Here is a 26,607-nt window from a genome sequence, read left to right on the forward strand (position 1 = left end):
CGTGGGCTATGGATAGAGTTGTGCGCAGGAGGATGGATGTGCTGGAAATGAGATGTTTGAGGACAATGTGTGGTGTGAGGTGGTTTGATCGAGTAAGTAACGTAAGGGTAAGAGAGATGTGTGGAAATAAAAAGAGCGTGGTTGAGAGAGCAGAAGAGGGTGTTTTGAAATGGTTTGGGCACATGGAGGGAATGAGTGAGGAAAGATTGACCAAGAGGATATATGTGTCGGAGGTGGAGGGAACGAGGAGAAGAGGGAGACCAAATTGGAGGTGGAAAGATGGAGTGAAAAGGATTTTGTGTGATCGGGGCCTGAACATGCAGGAGGGTGAAAGGAGGGCAAGGAATAGAGTGAATTGGAGCGATGTGGTATACAGGGGTTGACGTGCTGTCAGTGGATTGAATCAAGGCATGTGAAGCGTCCGGGGTAAACCATGGAAAGCTGTGTAGGTATGTATATTTGCGTGTGTGGACGTGTGTATGTACATGTGTATGGGGGGGGGGGGTTGGGCCATTTCTTTCGTCTGTTTCCTTGCGCTACCTCGCAAACGCGGGAGATAGCGACAAAGTATAAAAAAAAAAAAAAATATATATACATATATATATATATATATATATATATATATATATATATATATATGGAGAAAAACTGGAGGAAGTGAAGTGTTTTAGATATCTGGGAGTGGATCTGTCAGCGGATGGAACCATGGAAGCGGAAGTGGATCATAGGGTGGGGGAGGGGGCGAAAATTTTGGGAGTCTTGAAAAATGTGTGGAAGTCGAGAACATTATCCCGGAAAGCAAAAATGGGTATGTTTGAAGGAATAGTGGTTACAACAATGTTGTATGGTTGCGAGGCGTGGGCTATGGATAGAGTTGTGCGCAGGAGGATGGATGTGCTGGAAATGAGATGTTTGAGGACAATGTGTGGTGTGAGGTGGTTTGATCGAGTAAGTAACGTAAGGGTAAGAGAGATGTGTGGAAATAAAAAGAGCGTGGTTGAGAGAGCAGAAGAGGGTGTTTTGAAATGGTTTGGGCACATGGAGAGAATGAGTGAGGAAAGATTGACCAAGAGGATATATGTGTCGGAGGTTAAGGGAACGAGGAGAAGAGGGAGACCAAATTGGAGGTGGAAAGATGGAGTGAAAAGGATTTTGTGTGATCGGGGCCTGAACATGCAGGAGGGTGAAAGGAGGGCAAGGAATAGAGTGAATTGGAGCGATGTGGTATACAGGGGTTGACGTGCTGTCAGTGGATTGAATCAAGGCATGTGAAGCGTCCTGGGTGAACCATGGAAGGCTGTGTAGGTATGTATATTTGCGGGTGTGGACGTGTGTATGTACATGTGTATTGGGGGGTTGGGCCATTTCTTTCGTCTGTTTCCTTGCGCTACCTCGCAAACGCGGGAGACAGCGACGAGGTATAAAAAAAAAAAAGAAAAAAAAAAAAAATATATATATATATATATATATATATATATATATATATATATATATATATATATATATATATATATATATATATATATATATACTTATTCATAGTTATATTTATCTATTATACTTTGTCGCTGTCTCCCGCGTCAGCGAGGTAGTGCAAGGAAACAGACGAAAGAATGGCCTAACCCATTCACATACACATGTATATACACACACGTCCACTCACGCACATATACATACCTATGCATTTCAACGTATACAAAATATACATACACAGAAATATACATATATACACATGTACATAATTCATACTGTCTGCCTTTATTCATTCTCGTCGCCACCCCACCACACATGAAATGACAACCCCCTCCCCCCGTGTGCGTTCGAGGTAGCGCTAGGAAAAGACAACAAAGGCCCCATTCGTTCACACTCAGTCTCTATCTGTCATGTATAATGCACCGAAACCACAGCCCCCTTTCCACATCCAGGCCCCACACAACTTTCCATGGTTTATCCCAGACGCTTCACATGCCCTGGTTCAATCCATTGACAGCACGTCGACCCCGGTATACCACATCGTTCCACATCGATGTGGTATACCGGGGTCGACGTGATGTCAATGAATTGAACCAGGGTATGTGAAGCGTCTGGTTAAAACCATGGAAAGTTTTGTGGCGTGTGGATTTGGAAAGGGGGCTGTGGTTTCGGTGCATTACACATGACAGCTAGAGAGTTAGCGTGAACGAATGTGGCCTTTGTTGTCTTTTCCTAGCGCTACCTCGTGCGCGCGCGTGCACGGGGGGGGGGGGGGGGGGGGGGCGCATTTGATGTGTGTCGGGGTAGCGACGGGAATGGATAAAGGCAGCAAGTATGAATATGTACATGTGTATATATGTGTATGTCTGTGTATGCATATGTATGCATACGTTGAAATTTATAGGTATGTATATGTGCTTGTGTGGGCGTGTATGTAGTGCAAAGAAACAGACGAAATAATGGCCCAACCCAGCCACATACACATGTACATAGATAAACGCCCACACACGCACATATACATACCTATACACTTTAACGTATACATATACATACACAGATTTATACAGATATACACATGTACATATTCATATTTGCTGCCTTCATCCATTCTCGTCACACATGAAATAGCACTCGCCCTCCCCCGCGCGCGCACGAGGTAGCGCTAGGAAAAAACAACAAAGGCCACATTCGTTCGTGAAGAGGATCTATTAGGGAGATTTAGGTCAGCCTAGGTAGATTAAGATTGGTATAGAGATTCTTGAATTCAACTGGTGGAATGCCTTGTAATTTCTGGCCGAGGAGATGGTACAAACGGTATGAATAATATTAATAAAGGTGCTAACATATCTATAGTGACACCAATTAGTTTGAAATCTCTGACTACCTGGAGGATGTCAAGGCCTTGTGTAATGTCAGGGGGAAGGATGTTGCCTGCACCCAGGTTGATGTGCATCTTCACAGTCTTGTTGTGGTTGGATGTTGAGTCGTTGGCAGTAGTCCTTTCCTGAAGACAGTTGATGATGTGCTGTCAGGCCCTGAAGTCAGGAGAGCGTCCTTCAGGTTGTCATTGATAAGTACGATAAAGTAGTGCGGTCCCATCTTAGTCCCCTGTGATACACCGTATGTGAGGGGTAGTGATGTCGATGTGGATCCCACAAAGCGATCGTCTTGGTGTTATCCGGTCAGGAGGTCCGTTAGCCACCACACGAGACGCCCCCATAGTCGCGAGTCGACTGCCTTCTTTATAATGATGTTACGATTGGCCAAGTCTAAAGCCTTAGTGACCTCTACGAAGGTGGGTACCACTGATGTCATGCTCTTCTGGAAGGTGCGTTTAATGTTTAGGAGGCTGACAAGGCAGTGACTGATGGTTGATGGTTGAGCGTTTGGTTTTATGGTGCGGAAGGCGGTGGGGCACTTGATATTCTTGTATGTGTGTGTGTGTGTGTGTATGTGTGTGTGCGCGCCCGAGACATGACTTTAAAAGGTTAAATGGAGTTCATTGTTCGCCTGGATTAAATGTTATAATGGATTTATATTGTGCAGTTCCTGTATAAAAGATTATTGAACTTACACTTCTGGTATTGCTCAGTCTTATAGAATTCATCAACGAAAATAAAAGAATAAAGTGGAAAACAATTCTAGAGATGAATAACATAAATCCACTTCTTTTAACTATTAGCATTTCTGAAATAATTTACCAAAAATCTTCCAATTGATGTAGAGAAGAATGACTTTGATACAAACTGAGACAAAGTTATTTGAATGTTTTGACAACGATGTCTATTTTTACTAAAAAAAACAGAAAGATTATACAAGGTAAAAGTTATGTAGTTAAGACAAAATGAGAATGTTTCTACCAACATTAACATCACGGCGTATTGAAATGAGGGTCTGTAAAAGTAAGTGAGAGCTATTGAGGGACGAAGGGAGAAAGAGGAAGGACGGGAGAAAGAAGGAGAACGGGAGAGAGAACAAGTGAAGGAATGGTACCTACGTACATGTACTTAAGACGAGGTTTTGCCAGCCTGGGCTCGCGTGCAGCCAGCTCTTTGCTTGATTGAAAGTACTGTTCCTCGCTGCCGCCACGCACATTACGTAATTACAAATCTTGATTTCATCTACAACTGTTTTCAGTCACATATTGTTTTCTGTTAACTGTTTCTGTCTTTGTCTCGTGCGTATTTTCTTTTTAGTTCTTCAATTAGTATGATGAATGGTGTCTCGCATCTTTTATGCAAAGCTTTTGTATGTCTTCTTGTTCGTAATATCTTTTTTTAATAGTTAACAAGGATTTATTGGATATTTTTCAACTTTGTTTCTTCCTTGCACAGACACTTTTAAGCCTAGAATATTGTTCTGGAGATCCTCCATATCCTAATTCGTGTAAATAATCACGTATCTTTCTCTTCTTCTCTCTAGGACGTACAGTTCAACTTACTTCAACTTCTTCCGGTAGTTTATATGTTGCACTTCCTCGCTTTGGCTTGGAAATGTTTTTGATTTTTCTGTAACATGTTAGTTTCCAATTGTTTGGTTGTTGACCTCACGACGAAGCTACGCCTAATTTTGCTTCCTATGTACGCACTGAACACTACTATTAGGTTCTTGTCACTTGCAGAACAACGTTCCCAGTATCAAGCTAAGCTTGATGGTACTTTGTCATCAGTGTACAAGTTGAAATCAAGTTTCTCTGTTATGTTGATTCTTGGATCTCTGACATTTGCCTTACTTTTCGTTTTCCTGTTGTGCTTTTTGTTGGCCGTCACTATTATAGTGTTTACAGCTCCATGTCATATTTGCTCAGTCCTTTCTCTATTGAATTTCATCTGGTTCTCTTCTGTCTATTTGCAAATCATATTCAGGTCTTTCTGCATCTTTTCATTGCCATCTTTCACATTTTCTAAGGGTCACTTTTATATTTTTTTCCTACTTTAAGAGGCCCAATCTTTGACACCTAGTCTTATTTTTATTCAAACATGAGAATGCCCATTCAGGTTCTGTTGCATGTATTATATTCCTTTCTCATTCAGTCTCTGGTTTCATCTGTGATTCCATAATTTCACTGTTAGTGTTTCTTGTTTTTCTTCCAGTTCTTATGCCTTTTTCTCCGCTTTACTGCTTTCTTTTTCTTACTTTTTCATTCTCTTCTGTTCATTTACTGTTTGGTGTCTTTCGCGATACTTCATATTACTCTTAAGTGGCATTAATTCTTTAAGACAGCACTAGGGTAGTACTTAGCGGTTTGTTATTGAGGATTTCATAGCAAGCTGTAATTGCTTGAATCAGATCATTAACCTCATTCCTCATTCTTTTGACAGATTAGAAGCTCATGTTGTTCAGTTCTGTAGTTTCTTCTTTTTCAGATTATTTTTGTATTCACCTATTTCTGTTTTGTAGCTTCGTTTATCTTAATCTTTTTTTTTGTGAGTGTGTGAAATGTTTGTTTTACTAATTTCAGTGTTTGTGATGAGTATCATGATATTTGCAGAAAGGTCTCTTGTTGGTCTGTAATTGATTTGAGTTAGGTTGAACGTCTTTCATATATTAATAACTATCTTTGATCGTTTTCTATTGTCTTCCTCGTTAAGTCTCCACTAAATTCATAACCTTTTTTCCTTTTTCTTCCCATTCTACCACCTGATTATTAGAATTTCTTGACTAAATTACTTTTGGTATGGGTTTGTGTTCACTTCTCAAAAACAAGACTACTTTCGTTGGCATTACATTAAGATTTGCCATTTCAATTTCAGGTGGTACACTTTCATTTAATACTTTCCCTCAGATTTGCTCTTTACGTAGATTAGTAAGACATCGTCTCCTTTAGATTTCCCTCTGAATGACGGGAGGGCTCCACGTCGTTCAAAGGCTTCATTCTTAATTCCCCCATTTAGCCATGTTTATGGAAGACTGATTAGTATTATGTTATAATGAATTGCATATGCTTGAAAGAAATCAATTTCTAACCAGGAGTTCTCCATCATCACAAGTTTTACTTACTAATACACTCCAGGGTTAAATTTTCTCTCTTCTTTATTATAGTGTTTGTTTTTCATTTGTTACACTCTCGTCACTGTATGGTTTTCCAAGTCTAATTCTCTTTGGTTATTTGTCATTTTCACAGGCATATTTGCTCATATCGTTCTTAGTCTATTGTGTCTGATGGTTTACTGTCTATAATTCTCATGCTGTCCTTGTCACCAATATGTTCTCCTCAATTTCATCTCTGTTTATTTCAAAGAAAAAGGAGAAATGATGCTGAAATGCAATCTATGAACTTCGGCTGTTTTTTCGGAAGGAAGAATCGATGGATGTGTCAACTTGTGGTTTGCGGAGATGAGTACCACGTAACTCATCAGAGCGATCGAACAGTTGTCCAGGTTCAGTGAGAGTAGATGATCAGCTGACTGCGAGGTCTAGGCAAGATCTTGGCAGACCGACGCAACACGACCCTCCCACGTCCTCATGGGTCATTTGTTGGAAGAAAAATAGGAGTTTTACCAACATATGAAGTATTCCATATGAAGCACGTAATCGACCCTGTAACTAAAGCACTAACTGAACTTTTAAGCTGCTGGGTAAACTTTACAGATGAACTAATGAACTCGGGGCTTCATATACTTGAAAGAAGTTTTTCATTCTGTGCTTTTGTAGTCTCGTTCGAATACTTTAGTTATAGCTCGGAGTCTTGTATTAAGTATGAGTAATATCGACAATCTTAGTGGGTCGCAAACTTCATCATTAAGAAATACCGTCAGTACCCTGAAAAAGGCCCCGTTGGATAAGTGTTTTCCTGGAAGTGATTATGCAAATGTCTCGTTTCCTTATGAGAAATAGAAGTTGGGCAGGTTTTATTTTTTGAGTTCGACGAATTGAAAGTCAGGTGTTACTGACATCCTTTTGTATAGTTTAGACGTGTGACGACGAGAAATTTTTGTACTTAATCTCGCAACAGCTGATTCACGGCAAGTCTAAACGGTAAAATGATTGAGTGTCAAGGAGTGAAACCTTCGACTTATTTTGCATAGAGTCTTGGGGGATCATTTCACTTCCAGGATTAACTCTGGGATATTTCAAATTCAGAGAGAAATAGTATTATGGTGAGTGAAATGAAGAAATGCTTTGTCTGTACACCGAGGAGAGAATACTGGTTAAAAATTGTGTAGGCCAATAAGCCTGATTGGTTTGGATGGACGAGTATAAGAACTGGCTGCGGACGCAAACCAGGAATGCCGTACGGCCAACCCAGAGCTCCTTATCCGGGAGGTCATCAGCTGGCTCGGTTAGACATAACCTCGAGTATATATCTTTTCTTCCAGTATGAGAAGTTTTAGATAAGACCGAATACACTGGTAGTAGCAAGTTTACGCGAGTCCTGATCCATGTATGTACAGAACAATAATCTCTCACACTGCCCTTCGTACAGCAGTTCAGGAAGCCATTTTTAAGAAATAGTTGAGGAAGATATCTTAGTGCATAAGAGGCACTGTAATATCAAACTAAGTATAAAGTTCTGAATAAGTGAAACGTTTTTCCAAATTGGTACAGTAGATCTGGGCTTTTAAGTTAAATGGTCTGCTGAGTGTACAGACAGGGAATAGCAGGGAATACGACGCCACGACCCTTCAGCACAACAATACAACCCTTGGGTAGTATTGTGGACAGCGGCCACGTCATCATGTCCAGAGGTTGTTCTATCGTGCTAAAAGGTCAAGCCGTCGTGTTCAAAGTTCATACAGTCTTGTTCAGTGTTCATTACGTCGTGATCAAGGCTCATACCGTCGTGTTCAAGACTCACTGCATAGTTCTCAAGGTTCATACTATCATGTTCAAGGGTTATTACGTTGTGTTCAGCGTCCATACCACTGTGTTCCAGGGTCATTATTTCGGGTTCAAGGTTCATACCGTTGTATTCAAGGTTTATGCGATCATACACTTGCCTTGGTCACATGGTTAACAGCGAGTTATCCCCTTGAGTACGACGGTGCGACCCTTGAGCAGAACGGAACCATGAGGCTCTTGAGCATGACAATATGTCCCATGGGTATGAGAACGTCGTCTTTGACCTAACGTTTAAGGCCCATATAAAACGTTTCCCTAGTGTTACTTGCTTGCGTTAGTATTATCTAGGTTAGGTTAGGATAAGTTTAGCAAAGCTAGGCTGGTTAAGGATATTAGATTTTTATCTTTCCTTCAATTGTGATATTCAGTTTGTACCACATTTCTAGGTTTTACTCAGCTGCATATCTAAGTTTGTAAACCACTTTTTTAACTCTTGCTCAGCTGTACGTTTCAGCTAATACCACGTTTTCATGATTCATCCACCATCATGACCCGGTATGGCAAGTGAAATTAGAGCATTTATCAAAAAAAACTTCTGATCTTATGATCCATCTGCCTCAAGGGTATGAGGGAGGAACTGGTGGTGTAGGGTTCGTACCAAGCAGGCGAGCTACAAGTTCTGAGAAATATAAGAAAGTCACCAGAGATGGTGAAGGAAAAGGTGGATGAGTAGGTTACACCACCTTATTGAAAGGGTTTTGATCGTTTCATACATAATGCGATTGGTAAGGACACCAGTCGTTTGCTTGTGCAGAAAGACATTTTTTTTTCACATACACATTTGTAGACAGACATTAAAAATGTTTTCTTAAGCAGATGTTAAAGAATGCAGCTGTTTGGGAGAGCCAGTAAAAAATAGGTTAACTACTGGGAAAACTGAAAATGCAAAGCTCGTTTAGGTTAATATGTTAATATGTTAATATGTAATTGTAAGGTTAGATTAGCTTAAGTTAGAATAGTTTTGTAGCTTTGTGTTATGTAAGATCTAGTTAGATCAAAGTTAAGGCAAGTTATACTAGTTTAGCTAGGTCAAGATGTGGCAGGTTAAGTTAAAATATAGTTTTATAGGTTCATATGCAACCTCAGTGTTAAGTAATTAAGTCGAAACAAAGTGTACTGAAAGCATCTTAAACTTGTTAACCAAAAATAAACACCTCATGAACGTATACTATTTTTGCGCACTAACATCCTGTGCTTGAATAAAATGACTTTATATTTTTGCCTTATTAATTCAAAAGAATGGTAATCTGAGGCATTTTCAGTGCATTATGAGGCAGGTTTATGATCATGCGGCACACTGGCTCAGAGAAGCAGATTAATTTTACTGATGCTCTCGAACATGAGTTTCCTTACCCTGACCCGCGGATTGTTACACACACTCTAACCCTGTTTACCTCACACTAACATGATTAACCTGATGATATACGCATCCTAGGACACAGCTCTCCATGTCATAGCAAACAGGGTGATATGCACACTCACTGACGCAGTTGGCCACCTCACTGTAACAGTCATTAACATTTTGCGTGCGACAATATGACCCTTACTTATGATGGTATAGCCTCCGACTTGACCCTTAAGGCTTAGGTCAAAAGCCAGGTTATCATAACTTAGGATTGTGCCGTCGTGTTCAAGGGTCGTAATTTCGTGATGAATGATTTTATCATCGTGATCGAGAGCCTTAACTTTCCTGATCCAGGATGGTAACTTTAGAGATCAAAGGTCGTAACGTCGTGCTCAAAGAGTTGAAGAATCCGCCAAATGTATCTAATCGGGTTGTGCAGTAACGTCACGACAATCAGCTAATTTGTTCGATAAGCCATTTATAAAGTCAGGTTATTTTGAATTTTTCTTTTCATTTTACTAGCTGGCAGATTTAGCAGGGATGCAAAATCCGTGATCCCACATTAACATCAAAGGGTTTGATAACAGATCATATCAGCAACAGATCCGCACATGGAAAAGCCGCCCTAACCAGTCTGTACAGATTCTGCCACCTTCCAGAGAACCAAAACTTGTACCTAATCAGGGCCATGATAATACCTCTCCTAACCTACGTTTCTCACCTCCAAAGGACGCATGTTGAAGTTAAAGCGGATACAAAATAAGGCTCTGCGATTCGTCACAAATGAAAAACACCTCTACATTGAAAACACCGTAGAAAAGCACGAACGATTGAAGATTAAACCCGTCGATTCATACCTAAGAGAAGCGCCCAAGAACTATGGGAGAAATTTTAGGACAACAGTAATACAAACGACTGAAAAATCCGATAACTCGACAACAGTCCAAACAGGCAACACCCTTGCTTCCCTGGAACCTCAAAGCACTCGCTGAGGCCCTAGTCATCTACCAATGTACACAATGAATAATGTCTAGCTGAGTTTTGTGAATCTCCTTCAAAATAGAAAAATATAGAACAAATATTTGCGCACCTCCAGTCTGCCTGTGGTATATAAATAAAGCAGCAAAAGTATGCTTCCAGGAAATAACCCACGACCATCAACAAACTTTCACCATACATTTGTATACAGTAATCTTCGCCATTTCATGCAACCCCTTTCCCTGTCCCATCTCTTCTTCTTGTCCTCTAACCATCCTAGTTGTTATGTTGTTGTTAATGAAAGCATCAAGTATCAGAAGGAGGAAATGTGAGACTTTAGTCAGTTGAAGCTTAATTTGGGAATTCGTTGACTGAATCGGCTGAAGTAAGAGTATCTGGCTTGAGGAAGAAGCCAGACCACAGTGGCTTACACTTTGATGAACACGGCTCAAGCCAGAGTAAATGGTCAGCTTACGTTGCTTGGAGGCATCGGGTGGAGTTGGAACATAAGTTGACTTTGACATCAGCACCAAACGTCTGTGGGATAGAAAGTAGATCATGAAGGTAACCTAATAACAGGCTAAGAAGGCATTTGTTTCTGTATTTCCTCTATTATTGTATACCCGTTTGTTCCATTGTTTGATGCAAGTATCATTTACGCCGGATGATAGATAGATGATAACATTTTGTCTCTCACTGTTGACAGACTAACAAAAACAAAGATATGACTAAAGAAGTTCATAATTCAGAATATACGATCGGGGGTACACCACTGAAATAAAACACTCTTCCCACTGAATCTCTTGGTTACTGTTTTGTATTGCGAATGAAGGTAGAGAAACGATAAGGAACTTTAGCGGGAATGGTTTAGAAATTAAGGCTGTGGGCGTTGGGGGAATGTGACGATGTTGATGAGGTTACTCCTTACAATGGTCTTGGGGATCTACCTTCACAGCTTAGTTGGTGCTTCTGCTTAGTCAGGCGCATCCCGTGGGACTAAGTATATACCAGAGCCTAGCTTTTGTGGTACATTTTGTAGGTTTTCTCTCACATTTACCTAGTAAATAGGCAAAATGTATACTAGGTGTGTGGGAGAATTTGTGCAAGATGTGGTTGTGCGAAATTATGGTATATGGCACGTCTCAGTATGAGCTACATACTCACTGTGAACTATGGAAGGGATAAGTTAGATTTGTATAAAGAAGATGGCAATGCGTAAATACTACAACTAATGTCGATAAACGGTGTTAATTGGCAAACTTTAATCCCTTGAGTACAACGGCACGACCCCTAAAACACGACGTTACGACCCTTCGGCATAACGACTTGATCTTTGACCTCTTCCTTAAGGAATAGGTTCAGGTCTACGCATCACATACCTATGGATCGTACTCTTGCGATCAAGGGTCGTAATATCGTGCTCGAGGGACGTGCCGCCGTGCTCAAGGGTCGTGCCGTCGTGCTCAAGGGTCGTGCCGTCGTGCTCAAGGGTCGTGCCGCCGTGCTCAAGGAGGGTAACATACAGCTGCACTACCTATGATCCTGGTTAACAGGGCGTGAGGGAGTGTTGGTTCCGAGTGAATTTTGTTATGATCGTTTCCTCACACCAGAGTACGGCTGGAGCCGGTCCCGTGACCTCTAACGTCACTTGCTGTCATACAGTCATCTAGATGTCTGGGATCAGGTATCGGCTGTGACTTGTGAACATTACACCACCGAGATTAAAATCCAAATTAATGCTGTACGTTCAGAGCTTCGCCCGTGAGGTTATCACGAAGTCTAATCATAGACATGAACCTCCTTCATTTGAATATCAGAGTTATAAATATCGTTTCTTGTGTTTGAGTGGTAGCCATAGCACATGAATATTCAATTAGGGAATAGTGTGCGTGTGTGTGTGTGTGTGTGTGTGTATGTGTGTGTGCGCGGTTACTCCATGTGTGTTACGGAGAGAGAGATTACCGCTTGTGTTGCCACGACTCAACCTTGTATATTTGTCCTTTCTTTGTACTTTAGCCGAAGCCATGTGTGTGTGTGTGTGTGTGTGTGTGTGTGTGTGTGTGTGTGTGTGTGTGTGTGTGTGTGTGTGTGTGTGTGTGTGTGTGAAGTATGGTGTCGCATGGCAGAGTAACGTTGTGTTACGGTTACATTGCAGGACTGCAGCTCCGGTTACACCGACTTCCGCAGAGAACAGTGTGCATCCTTCAACAAGACGCCCTTCAACCGTCGCTTCTACACCTGGGAGCCATACTATGATAGTAAGTGAAGTTTGTTCTTGTAATGACTGAACCTAGATACCAGGGGTCTTGGGTCTGGCTCTGACTGGAGGTACACTTCTAGGGTCTTGGGTCTTAGTTTAACTGGACTTACCATTCAGCGATAAGGGATGTTGTCCCTACTGGACATACACCTGGAGGGTCTTGGTCGCACACTTCAGGGATGTTGGGTCTTGTTCTGACTGAACGTACACCTCAGGGATCTAGGGTGTTATTCTGACTGACTTAATCTACAGGGGTTATGCTCTCAACATTTACTATGGTAGAACTTTTAATCTGGACCAATGTATGTACATACTCATATCTTAGCAAATTAATTGCACGGTTATCAGTTGGATCACTAGCCTTCTAAGAACTTTGCTATATGTGATCACACATGGTTATGGGCACACTATGGCTCAGTACATCTCTCCATCATTGTTGTCACAGTAAACTCAATATTTTCTGAAGGCATTACCGCTAATGTAACATATTGGCCTGTGGCGGACTGGTGACAGAGCGCTCCAGAACTATGTTCCGAAACGTTTTTCCAGAAGAAAATGTCAATTTTCTGAAAACGATAGGCGATAAATCTTTGTTTCAGGATACATTCTTCTAGATTCAGAGAATGATAAGAAGTTTCGTTGCAATGTCAGTATTATACAATAGATGATTTTTTTTCTGGTATTTTATGCATCAATTTGCCATAAATCTGGTGCATTCCATACCCTTTTTCTCTGCAGACTATTTATATCTTTTGGGCTATCACACTAACTTATGTTATTATGGTGACTGTGAACACTGTCGAGTTAATGCTTCAAATGAGTTTTCTTGTTATCATTATGAGTACATGTTCACTGTCGAGTTATCATGATATTATTGTCAGATGACGTGCGTATTATCACCGTAGCTCTCTCCTTCATTAACCACACAACCTCACCTTCATTCATCATTCAGCTTCCTCTACTGTGAAGCATGAAGGACCCCCCCCCCCCCACCATCTCTTACTCATCCTGTAGTCCCTTCATTGCTAACCATGAAGCCTGCTACCTTGTTCACCATGTAGCCCCATGCTTCATACACCACATAGCTCTCTTCCTTGGGCACTGGGTAGTTCCAACTCATGTTCACGGCAGCTCCACTCTTGCTTACCAGGGTTCACCTCCCTTGTTCGTCACGTGGCCATTACCTCACTCATCATGCAACCACCATTCTTGTTCAACATTCATCCCGCTCTCATGTTCATCATGCAACCCCTTTCTTCTTTATCATGAAATCCCTTTCTTTTTTATCATGCAATCCATTTCTTCTTTATCATGCAATCCTTTTCTTCTTTATCATGCAATCCCTTTCTTCTATATCATGCAATCCCTTTCTTCATTATCATGCAATTCCTTTCTTCTCTATCATGCAACTCCTTTCTTCTTTATCATGCAACTCCTTTCTTCTTTATCATGCAATCTTTTTCTTCTTTATCATGCAATCACTTTCTTTTTTATCATGCAATCCCTTTCTTCTTTATCATGCAATCCCTTTCTTCTTTATCATGCAATCCCTTTCTTCTTTATCATGCAATCCTTTTCTTCTTTATCATGCAATCCCTTTCTTCTTTATCATGCAATCCCTTTCTTCTTTATCATGTAATCCTTTTCTTCCTCATCATGCAATCATTTTCCTCTTTATCATGCAATTCCTTTCTTCTTTATCATGCAATCCCTTTCTTCTTTATCATGCAATCACTTTCTTTTTTATCATGCAATCCCTTTCTTCTTTATCATGCAATCCCTTTCTTCTTTATCATGCAATCCCTTTCTTCTTTATCATGCAATCCTTTTCTTCTTTATCATGCAATCCCTTTCTTCTTTATCATGCAATCCCTTTCTTCTTTATCATGCAATCCTTTTCTTCTTTATCATGCAATCCTTTTCTTCTTTATCATGCAATCCCTTTCTTTTTTTCTCATGCAATCCCTTTCTTCTTTATCATGTAATCCTTTTCTTCCTCATCATGCAATCATTTTCCTCTTTATCATGCAATTCCTTTCTTCTTTATCATGCAATCCCTTTCTTCTTTATCATGCAATTCCTTTCCTCTTTATGATGCAACCCCTTTCTTCTTTATCATGCAATCCTTTTCTTCTTTATCATGCAACCCCTTTCTTCTTTCTCGTGCAACCCCTTTCTTCTTTATCATGCAATCCCTTTCTTCTTTATCATGCAATCCCTTTCCTCTATATCATGCAACTCCTTTCTCCTTTATCATGCAATCCTTTTCTTTTTATCATGCAATCCCTCTCTTTTTTATCATGCAATCCCTTTCTTCTTTATCATGCAATCCTATTCTTCTTTATCATGCATTCCCTTTCTTTTTATCATGCAATCCCTTTCTTCTTTATCATGCAATCCTATCTTCTTTATCATGCAATCCCTTTCTTTTTATCATGCAATCCCTTTCTTCTTTATCATGCAATCCTTTTCTTCTTTATCATACAGCCCCTTTCTTCTTTATTATGTAACCCCCACTTTTGCTCATCACGTGGCCCCCCTACATTCATTAAACATAGATCCCTTCCCTAATTGTATTGTTTTCCATATAGTCCCTTATTTGTTCACTATTTATCCCCTTGCCTTGTTTGTCATGTGTTTCCTTCCATTACTTTCCGTGTACACCTCTTCCTTACCTGCCATGTAGCCCCTTCCATACCTATCATGTAGCCCCTTCCTTACCTACCATGTAGCCTCCGCAGCCATATTCATCATACAGCCTTCCCCTCCTCCTCCTCAATTCATTATGTATTCCCTTCTCTTGTTCACTGTGTAACCCTTCTCCTCTCATTGACCATTTAGCTCCCATCGTTGTTCACCTTATAGTACCCTCCTTTGTTCATGTTGTAATCCTTCTCTTGGTCTCTACCTGGGCATCTTCATTGCCCATGTTCTTTCCTCTCGTTCATTATGCAGTCCCCTCAGTTATTTACTAGGCAGCACTCTCCCTTGTTCACCATGTAACCCCCCTTTTTTGTTCACCATATAATCCCTCTTGTTCTTCATCTAACTGCCACCTTGTTCACTATATAGCATCTTCCATTCTTCACCGTATAACTCTCTTCTGTGTTCACTATGTAGCCTCTCTCTGTCATTCATCGTGTAGCTCATCATGTAGCCCGTTCCTTGGCTCACCACGTATCATCAGTTTTATGGTCTCTCCTTCCTGACTGCTCACCATATATCCTCTGCCTTGCCAGGCTTACCATGGGCTCCTGCTAATCGCTGTTTTTTTGTGTTATTTTTCCCTTCATCCAGTCACTCGATACTTACTCTACCCCACATTCTACCCTAACCCTAGATTCACCTTATCCTCAGTTTGTTTCCATATCATTTTCGCTCTGCTCCCGCCCAACCTTTACTCTTGGTATGAATACCTAGTCGTCAGCCGTCTTCTTACTCTGTCTTCTCTTTGCGCCCTCAGCTCCGGACTCCTGTGCCCTCAACTGCCGTGCTGTTGGCCTTAGCTTCTACGCCACACTCAACCAGACGGTTATAGACGGCACCACCTGCGGCGTCCATGGCTCCAACCGAATCTGTGTCATTGGGAGATGCATGGTAAGTACCGTGTGAGGGGTTTCTTGTGTATCCAGCAGCCTTTGTTCCCTCCCTCCAGTATCTTAGAACATTCCGTAAGATTCTTTTTTTTTTTCATCGACTTTCTGAATTCTACAGAGGGTTCTTAAAGGATGGTAGTCTGTTGTTGTGACATGTTCTCTCGAGGATACAACTATGAAATTGAGTGCAAAGAGTTCTTCCCGTTCGAGGATTTGATCACAGTATTATGTGGATGGAGCTTCAAAGACCCACAACCTGCAGGAGACGTTATGCAATGTCAAAACAAGACAGATTGTTGCCCCTGAAGTCCCGGGATTTGCTCTCGTGGCGTTCCAACAAAAATCATAGTGAATCAGTCTGGAGAACAATCTGTGTTACTACAAGTTAAGTTAGAAAAAAAGACATACTCCTTTGGGCTAAGTGTCACAGTGAGTCGCTAGTCACATTGAGTTATAATGAACTGGGTCAGGAAATGTGTAAAGGGTCATTAGGAGTTATGTCAGGGACTTAGTCACTGAGGAGGTTTCAGGATAGGTGATGAGGATCACTATGGTTATTCCAGCGTTCATATGGGATCAGGGATGGTCATAGAGGGTCAGGAGGGATATCAAAGGTGGGGAAGGATCCCACTTGGCAAGAGAATGGCTCATTATGGTGACGGGAGAGGTGAGACGTGGGTCAGTAAGAGTCCCCGGTGGTCAACAGAGGTTCCCGTTAGTTACGTCACGAGAGGACACAGTTAACCTGCAAAGGAAATGCTAAGTCCTGCACAGGAGAATATAAAACTGAGTCTCAGGGAGGCAAAACAAAGAAATCTGTTGACTGAATGAGACTTTACATTAGTAAGGATAAACTACAAGAGTGAAGGGCGAGGCTGCCAAGACGCATTACTCGTCTGGATGCCTTCGTCTGCTGGAAACTGCTCTAAGGCAACGGTATTCAGGAGAAAGAAAATAGTAACGGGAAATCTTGCTTTATATCAGGATTCTTTTCATTTGCCATAGCTCAGATGAACTCTCTGTTATAGATGTGATTTTGCTATCATTTTTGTCAGACAAGAATTTCCCTGCTTGTCTGTCTCCTATGTGTGTCTTTGTAGTTCTGTCCTTTCTTTTAAGTGTGTGAACCTGATGCGAAAAGGACTGAACAATTTTATCACTGTAATAATTCTATGAACATGGAATTTGGTCCTCTGAAGATGTCATATTAATGAATGTGTTATGTATGCCTGATATACTTTGATCTTTTGAGTCTCAGTCTTTTAGCTTCATAATCCACAAACCTATAAGGTAAAACATCTAAATAGGATGAAAGTCCTTCTCCTTAACGTCAGCTTTTCACTGAAAAAAATTGAGCTTTATCAGTAAATTTCAGACACTAGCTCTGAAAATTAACTAAATGGTATCTCTACAGTTTGTATATACAAATTGCATTTATTTTCCTCTTTTTTCTGAAAGATAAAGTTAAAGCTGCTTCTTTTATTAGCCCCTTGAACACGAAGGTGCGATCCTGTGACACAAACAAGTAGCAGCAATTTTCTCATAGCTTTTCCTCCGCCAGATTTTAGTCCTACATCTGGATGACCAGTTTACAGACGACGGATTGATCCATCAACGTGAATCTAACTACTGTTAAGAAGTGTATCTAGTAATGGGAGAAGGGTGAGGAAGTGTTGTTATTTAGGCAAGTATGGTACCTGGTCGAGGGAATTGCAGGGTGGGAAAGTGAAGCTAATTACGCAAGTAATGATGGGTATGGGGTAGGCAGGGGCGATATGCAACTATTCTTCCTGGGAAGGCTCTAGGCATCAATGCCCAACAAAAAGGTCGTGGTTTTATCATTGCCCAACGATTACATAGGTGTCACATTTTGAGATATTATTAACAATGATGAAAATTCAGTACACAGAAAATATCCCATTCACCTACACTCGTCCGGGGATGGGACTGTGTTGCAGATTAAATGTTGCAATTAAGGCCCGGCCTTGATGAGGACTTTTATCCGTGGCTGGAGCCTCCAACTAAAAACAATTTAAATGGGTGATGGGTAAGGGTGGATGGGATAGTGTTGCTAGCTGGACAAGTAGGGTACATAGTTAATGGATATCGTTGCTAGTCAGACAAATATAGAAAGTACATAACTTGTAAGCCTGATATGGGATGGCGTTGGTAATATAGGCTGGTAAGTTATATGGATGAGAGGGTGAAAGCTGGTAGAGTGTTGGTTGTTAGATAAATATGGTACATGGTAGCGATTTTCTCTCTCAATGCTTGTGACCAGAAAGTGCTGAAGGCCTTATAACACTAGCCATCTGCATATCGAACCACCATCCGCAAAGTACTACAGTACCTCGCCACTGACCCCTACACCACGGTGTTCTTTTTCCCTCCTACCACAATATCCTCACTCATTCGTGGTTTTCCATATCTTGGTCTGGCAAGTATTTCCCGTGTACCCAAACCACGTCACGCACATATTGAAATTTGTGTAATGCACGTATCTGAGCTTGTGTCATACATGTATCAGAATATGCGCCTTGCACATATCTCTTGTTTATGTGCTATCTGAACCTGTGTCATGCATCTATCTAAATCTGCGTCATGGCCATATCTGAACCTATCATGCACGTATTTAAATCTATGTCATACACATTTCTGAATCTATGGTATACATATATCTGAACTCGTCACACACGCATCTGAACATGTTATGCACGTAGCTGAACCTGTTAGGCATGTTTTTGAATATGCCGTTCTTATATCTGAACACGTCGTACACTTATGTGAACCCGCATCATACACGTATTTAAACCAGTTATACAAATGCACATAACTGAACCTGTTATGCACTGTCAAAGACGAATCTGAATTAGTGTCATGCCCATATCTGACGTTGTCATAAACTTATCTGGCTTGAGTTCTCTGGGATACCAGGCTACAGAGAAATCCCAAATCCTCCAGTTACAGAGTTGTGATCGAATCTCGATAGGATAGTAAGTCCTCTGGAGGAGGATTGAGAGATTGTGTAATGCATCTTAGTTTGAATCTTTGCAAGATTCTGCAAGCTATTGTCCCAGATCCCACCATGGACCGTCTAGTACAGCTGCATTCCGAGAATTTGATTGGAACCAAGCAAAAATGCCTATAGAATACTTTGAAGCACAAAGGTTCACCTAGAATATTCGCTGGTGGCTCCAGATCCGATAATGGTGTTGGATTTGTAGTAGTGAGTAGTAGAAAGATTGTTGGATGTATTCTACCTCTTGCAACTCCCTCTTTCACTGCAGAGCTCCACGCCACACCACCGGCAGCTGGAGAGCCACAACTTCTTGGTATATACTGATTTTTGTGTGCACTACAAGTCGTCGGTAGAATGAGTTCATCACACCAAACAGTGAGGGAAATCCTACACTCCCTTGTGCTGGAGTCCGCTCCAAGCAAAACAATAACTCTCTGCTGGGCTCCTGCCTATATTGGCATTCATGGGAACGAACGAGCTGATCAGTAGGCAAAGGCGGCTGCCAGCACCTGCTTCGATGCTCGTTTTCCTCACCCACACAGCGATATGAAGCCCAAGATCAGAGAATGTTTGGGCAACAAATGGAGGGTAGAATAGAGACAGACCAAGCGTTTACTCCAACCGAAAAATGGAATTGGCTCTAGCGAGAATAAGACGCACAAGATTGACTCTCGTGTGGTTAATGGCAGGAGACTAGCCTTCATTCTGCATGGAGTGTCAGGTGCAGTTCACATTGGCCAATGGTGGAAAAGTGGAATGTTCAAACCAGCAAGAGTGAACTGAGACAAGGGAGAAAATATATTATGCAAGATAGAATATATTTCTTGAGATATTCTATCGTCACGTATAGAAGATTCATAAGAATTAATTATCTGTTTCCTGTATTTTCTAAGATTAATTTACGCAGCTGATTACCTCAGTTGTTGACGCAGCCGATAATTTTGAATAATCACCTATTATGTCAAGTTTCTGCGCCATGCACGAATTTGGCTGTCACGCACCTATTTGACTCTGTCATGCATGTATCCGGCCCTGTATCATGCACGTATTTAATCATGAGTCAGCATGTAACAGGGCCTGTGTCATGCTTGTATATCTCGTCTTTACCTTGTGTCAAAGACATTTTCATCTTGTTTCATATCTCTCTTTATGTCTTGCACTGTTCGACCCCGTATTATGTTGTTGAGCTCTTCGTGCTCTAGGTTTCTTGCGTAGTTCTTTGGCCCCATGTCACAGTCCTAGACAGTTCCCAAACATCTGAGGCGTCTGTTGCCTTCAATATCAAACTCACATCTCGTACAGCTTCTGTCGAACGCCAAAATGTTACTAGTATCGGGAACTTTATATCACGTAAGTAGTACAAACTGCTTAGTTTAGTCACGAGGTATTATTTCGTGTGATATTATGCACAGTGAACAACATGTATATTTCTGCTTCCTTGGCTTCCACTGATAACTTTTCAACGAGGATTTTGTAAAAGAACTGGAAATTTGGTAAGTAAGGCACCCCCGCATTTTCTTAGCTACAGCTGTACGTCACTTTGCATTTTCACTTTTCTTTAGCAGCTCGAGTTCTTTGCTTAAGTTTAACTATTTATTTGTTGCCGCCTGACATTCTATTTGTTCCAACTTAGCCTTTTCCTTTTTATGCTACACGTTTGTTTTACCATGACTGCACGTTCCCTCTGCTCCAACTGTACGTTTTCTTTGCTTCGGGTGCACGTTTGAACTCCTTAGGTACTGATTTTAGAAGAGGCCTTACTTTTATAGGACAGTAAGTACTCTCATTATTTCCCAGTGTGTATATGGTTATAAAATTGGCTACAGAAAATTTGGTGTGACGATCTCTCCTTACAACCTTCAGGGGAACAACCTGTGGGAGGAGAACCGTCCGACATCTTAAGGGAAGCTATATAACCAAGTCGGTTCGACCCGAGACCTTTGCTCTTGATGCAGTACCCGTGTGCCTGTAACACAAAGATTTTCCTCGCTGGTTCATAATGAATTACCAAGAACCTGCACTAGAACTGATTTATGATGGATACAATGTGGCGATCAGGATGGTCAGCGAGTAAAGTTGTGTGCTGGAGGTGAACACGTTACAGCTGCCACACCCATCGGTTCCCGGACGCACCAATTACAGAGCGCTCAATAATCCCGCCACCGTGTCCAGACAAGACTACTGATAAGGCTAGTGCCACGGGAAGCACTAATAACAAATGCCAATACAAGCTCACTGATAAAAGGAACTCTCTCAATGTCTGACAGCGTCGAGGCAGAAGGAACGGCGTGTGCGGCGAGTCCGAAGGCTGTTAATCCTTATGTTTACTCCAGGATATCAGTCCCCGTACTCTCGGCCCGACAGTATCTCCTGATGTACTCAGCTCGGGGCAAAAACCAGTCAGTCTTGACTCTCAGGACCTGCCTGGCGGCAACGTGTTATTTGCAGCGCTTAGGAAGTGTATTAACATTTATCCTCACCGTCCTCATCTCTCTCTCTCTCTTTCTCTCTCTCTCTCTCTCTCTCTCTCTCTCTCTCTCTCTCTCTCTCTCTCTCTCTCTCTCTCTCTCTGCTGTGACAAGCAAATGTTCACCGACTAAGATATCAAATGTTCTTTTTGTAAAGTACAGAGAGAAATGCCATGTGTTAATAAATCTTAACCTTAGTGAGATTTGTGAGCAAAGTTGTTTCTCGTGAGCAAAACCTAGCGAGCGGGACAAAGGACGAAGTGACAACCACTTGTCGTATTTTACATTCATCTCTTAACACAAAATTCTCACACTGCTTTTAACAGATTTCTGCCAGATTTAGCATGTAGTAGGTCTCCCCGGAAACTGACTAAAATAGATCGCTCCTGTGGAAAGACGTTAGTAATTCAGAATCTATTGTACATCTGGTAATGGCGTATGACGCCACACGGCCTGCTGCCAGTCAACTGGTTTGAAACTGACGCACATTTTTTTTTTCTTGTATGGATCAGACGCAGCCGGCAGAAAATCATCTATAAGGCGTCATACAGGAAGAAGAAAGGAAACTCTGAGAACCTCTGAATGATGACGTGACGGAGGTGTCCCAGAATACGTAAGGGAAAGGGAGTGGCTGGCCATTGGCTTGATGGCACCTGTTACCTCCTGGGGAATATGGAGGCGCCACTCAGGCACACCCGCAGGGTTAGAGGATCGGTAATGGTCCCCAGGAAAGGACCCACACTATAGCTGTCACAGGCTTCACAGGACAGAGGACTTACTGTAACTGCAGTAGCAGACAAGTAGACCGAAGTCGTCGTAAGGGTGCCTGCAGGGGAAGACAATCGTCACATACTTTGCAAAATGAAAAGTAGACGTTCCAAGTGGTATGGGTTGTACCACAGCAATCACAGATGACGTGTGACACCTTGGGCACGACAGTACGACCCGTGAGCACGCAATCCAACCCTTAAGAATGACGGTACGACCTTGTCTTTGAAGGACCGTCCTTTGAACTGACCCTTAATTGTCAAACCAAAGGCCGGTCCGTCACACCCAAGTGTGTCGTACAATTGTGTTCAAGGCTTTTACCGTCGTACTAAATAGTAGTAGCGTCGTGCTCAAGATACACTCCGTCTTGCTCAGCAGGTTAAAGAAGATGGACTTATGAAGCAGGTTGCAAAATACACAGGCGTCACAGACCAGCAGCATGGGGATGGAAATATTGCAGCGGGTGGCAGGATAATACTCTTACTCACCAGCAGGATGTAGAGCAGCTGTTACAGGCAATATGTATAATAAAGTAAACAACACAAGTTGGATTGAAAGAGGTAGCTTATGCGGAATGATGAACATATCATATGCAAGATGGCGCAGCTGTCATGCGGAAGGAGATACAGCGCTCACGTACAACATGGTGCAGTATGCATGATGTAGTGTCAAATCTTGTATGATTGATACAGCTGTCACAACCTGTATGGAGGATACGCTTTTCACATCTAAGGTGGACGATACGGCAGCCATGTCCGTGATGGATGGTACAAATGATGACGTTGCTGACAACACTAGAGGTACAGGGAGACAGTGCCGGCACCAACAGGAGACAATGGAAGATGTCACAGATGTTCACAGTGAAAAATGATTGGATTTAGCCCCAGACTTAATACCACCCCGAGGAGGCATAGATAGAAATATTACATGAGCAGTGGCTAGAAGTGAACAGAAATATGATGAGCTATTTACTGGGATCAGAAAGAAGAATTAGACTGCCGAAGAGTAGAACTAACGCCATACACAGACAATTAGAATGAGAATGGAATCTGTTTGTTTGCTTGTGTAAACGGAAAGTTAAAATAAGAATGGACACTGTTTGCTTGCGTACACAGAAAGTTAGAATGAAAATTGACGTTATCTGTTTGCTTGCGTGAAACTCAAAGAAGTTTCAGAACCGATCGAACGATCTTTACAGATAAGGAAGAAGTATTCTTTTGAATGAGAACATTGCTGGACAGACAAGATACTTCATACTTGTGGATGGGAGACTATTTGGGGATAGTGGAAGATGTAGTAAGTTAGTCTTGTTGAGTTACGATGGACAGCACCACGACAGTGCGACTTTTAACAGGACACTGAACGACCAAGAACAACGACGGACAGCGACGATATGACCTTTGGGTTCGGTTACAAAATCTTTAACATGACCTTAAAGGATAAAGTGAAAGGTCAAGCCATCACAGTTGAAGGCCTTACTGAAATAGTCATAGGACAGTTTGGCCTTCATACCTACCTGCATTCATGAAGCCACACAACATGCTGAGTCCTCTCCTTCCTATGAAATATTAGAATATGCTCTGACATAGTGCTGCGATTACCGTACAAATATGGTCTGTTAATCTGTGACCTGACAGTGGTTAAGGAGGACTGGGACTTGGGTAATACTGTAGGTATCAATAGTTCTTCCTTTTGTTTTTGAGGGAAGGGGATGATGTCCAACGTGGCCATGCAATAATTATCTTTACCTGCGAGAAGAAGGCAATATTTATGCCGTCCTGCCCCTAAATCTTATTGTGAAAAAATGTATTAGATTAGGTGGATTATCAATTAATCAATTCCTGCTGTTAATGAGTTCTATCACTTTATATCATATCTCAGTTCCAACATGCTTCCTTTCCTTTCCAGTCCAGCTTTGAAAAGAATAATTTCATCCCTGGCAATCAATCCCTCCAGAAACTGGAAATCAGGAACACAAAATCTCGCATTTCTCTTCTAGTTATTAAGGACCTCAAGGTGAGGTTAGGTTTCTGCAGCTTTCCCTCGTAGACCAGACCTGCCAAATAGGTCACCATTCTAGTTGCAATATTTTTCACTCCTTCCAACGTGTATACAATGCTTCAGTGAACTGGGTCTACACAAAAGATGCATTACATTCACACATAATCTCTCCCAGGCAGGATGTGCATTTTCTTAGATAAATCTTCATTAATGAACCCAAGCGCTGTTCTTATCAATAATGCAGACACTGCTCTAATACGTTCCCTAGTGTTTCTGTTAGATAATAAGTATTTTAAACAAAAATCCAATAATCTCCTTCACAATCTGATTCCTTCAACTTGCTTTGCTAGCCATTAGTTTCACCGGGTCACCCTGATCTTCTCCCGCTCCTGTTATTGTATATATTGACACTTTCGTAGATTAGATTTCATCATATGTCTATCCTGCCGAGCTGCAAGAGCATTCTCCGTGTCGTGTTTCATAATCTTTCACATTACCAATTTCTGCCATTTATTTTGCATAATACTAACGCATGATCGCATTTCCTCTGGTAGGCCACTAACATAAGTCAAGAACAATATATCTTCCGATGTAGATCTTTATGGCACCCATCTAGTGACTTACGCCCACGATAAGGAACATCCTTTGATTTAAAATATTCTTCTCAGTCTTACATACAAATTCCCAATAATACGTCTTTCCATCTCCTCACCAATATCTGTCTGCTCTTTCAGTCATCAGTGACTTATGTGGCACCACGTCAAATACTTTTGCAAGATCTTAGTTAATACATCTCGTCATCCCTTTCTTCTCTAAATTACATTGATGATTCTTTCACAGAAATCTTCCACGCCAATATCACACGACCTTTAAATCCAAATTGCTTATCATTCACGATTTAATGCAATTGAGACGTTTTCCCCTGAAACACAGGGGGGGAATTCCCAATATATATATATATATATATATATATATATATATATATATATATATATATATATATATAAATATATATATATATATATATATATATATATATATATATATATATATATATATATATATATATATATATATATATATATATATATATATATTTATTTATTTATATTTATTATACTTTCTCGCTGTCTCCCGCGTTTGCGAGGTAGCGCAAGGAAACAGACGAAAGAAATGGCCCAACCCCCCCCCATACACATGTATATACATACGTCCACACACGCAAATATACATACCTACACAGCTTTCCAGGGGTTACTCCAGACGCTTCACATGCCCTACTTCAATCCACTGACAGGACGTCAACCCCGGTATACCACATCGCTCCAATTCACTCTATTCCTTGCCCTCCTTTCACCCTCCTGCATGCTCAGGCCCCGATCACACAAAATCTTTTTCACTCCATCTTTCCACCTCCAATTTGGTCTCCCTCTTCTCCTTGTTCCCTCCACCTCCGACACATATATCCTCTTGGTCAATCTTTCCTCACTCATCCTCTCCATGTGCCCAAACCACTTCAAAACACCCTCTTCTGCTCTCTCAACCACGTTCTTTTTATTTCCACACATCTCTCTTACCCTTACGTTACTCACTCGATCATACCACCTCACACCACACATTGTCCTCAAACATCTCATTTCCAGCACATCCATCCTCCTGCGCACAACTCTATCCATAGCCCACGCCTCGCAATTATACAACATTGTTGGAACCACTATTCCTTCAAACATACCCATTTTTGCTTTCCGAGATAATGTTCTCGACTTCCACACATTCTTCAAGGCCCCCAGGATTTTCGCCCCCTCCCCCACCCTATGATCCACTTCCGTTTCCATGGTTCCATCCGCTGCCAGATCCACTCCCAGATATCTAAAACACTTCACTTCCTCCAGTTTATCTCCATTCAAACTCACCTCCCAATTGACTTGACCCTCAACCCTACTGTACCTAATAACCTTGCTCTTATTCACATTTACTCTTAGCTTTCTTCTTCCACACACTTTTCCAAACTCAGTCACCAGCTTCTGCAGTTTCTCACATGAATCAGCCACCAGCGCTGTATCATCAGCGAACAACAACTGACTCACTTCCCAAGCTCTCTCATCCCCAACAGACTTCATACTTGCCCCTCTTTCCAAAACTCTTGCATTTACCTCCCTAACAACCCCATCCATAAACAAATTAAACAACCATGGAGACATCACACACCCCTGCCGCAAACCTACATTCACTGAGAACCAATCACTTTCCTCTCTTCCTACACGTACACATGCCTTACATCCTCGATAAAAACTTTTCACTGCTTCTAACAACTTGCCTCCCACACCATATATTCTTAATACCTTCCACAGAGCATT

At 41.5% G+C, this 26,607-nt stretch overlaps 1 protein-coding gene across 1 annotated transcript in view; it reads left to right on the top strand.

The window, feature by feature from the left end:
• The window catches only part of LOC139753252 (thrombospondin type-1 domain-containing protein 4-like), a 685,046-nt gene that overhangs the window by 460,235 nt on the left and 198,204 nt on the right, over window positions 1-26,607 (top strand). The window contains exons 7-8 of the mRNA XM_071669508.1: window positions 12,294-12,396; window positions 15,862-15,995. Coding sequence (XP_071525609.1) covers window positions 12,294-12,396; window positions 15,862-15,995 — 237 coding nt within the window. The remainder of the gene's footprint in view (window positions 1-12,293; window positions 12,397-15,861; window positions 15,996-26,607) is intronic.

The sequence above is a fragment of the Panulirus ornatus genome, chromosome 2 (genome assembly GCF_036320965.1).
Source record: "Panulirus ornatus isolate Po-2019 chromosome 2, ASM3632096v1, whole genome shotgun sequence".
Taxonomy (NCBI): Eukaryota; Metazoa; Arthropoda; class Malacostraca; order Decapoda; family Palinuridae; genus Panulirus; species Panulirus ornatus.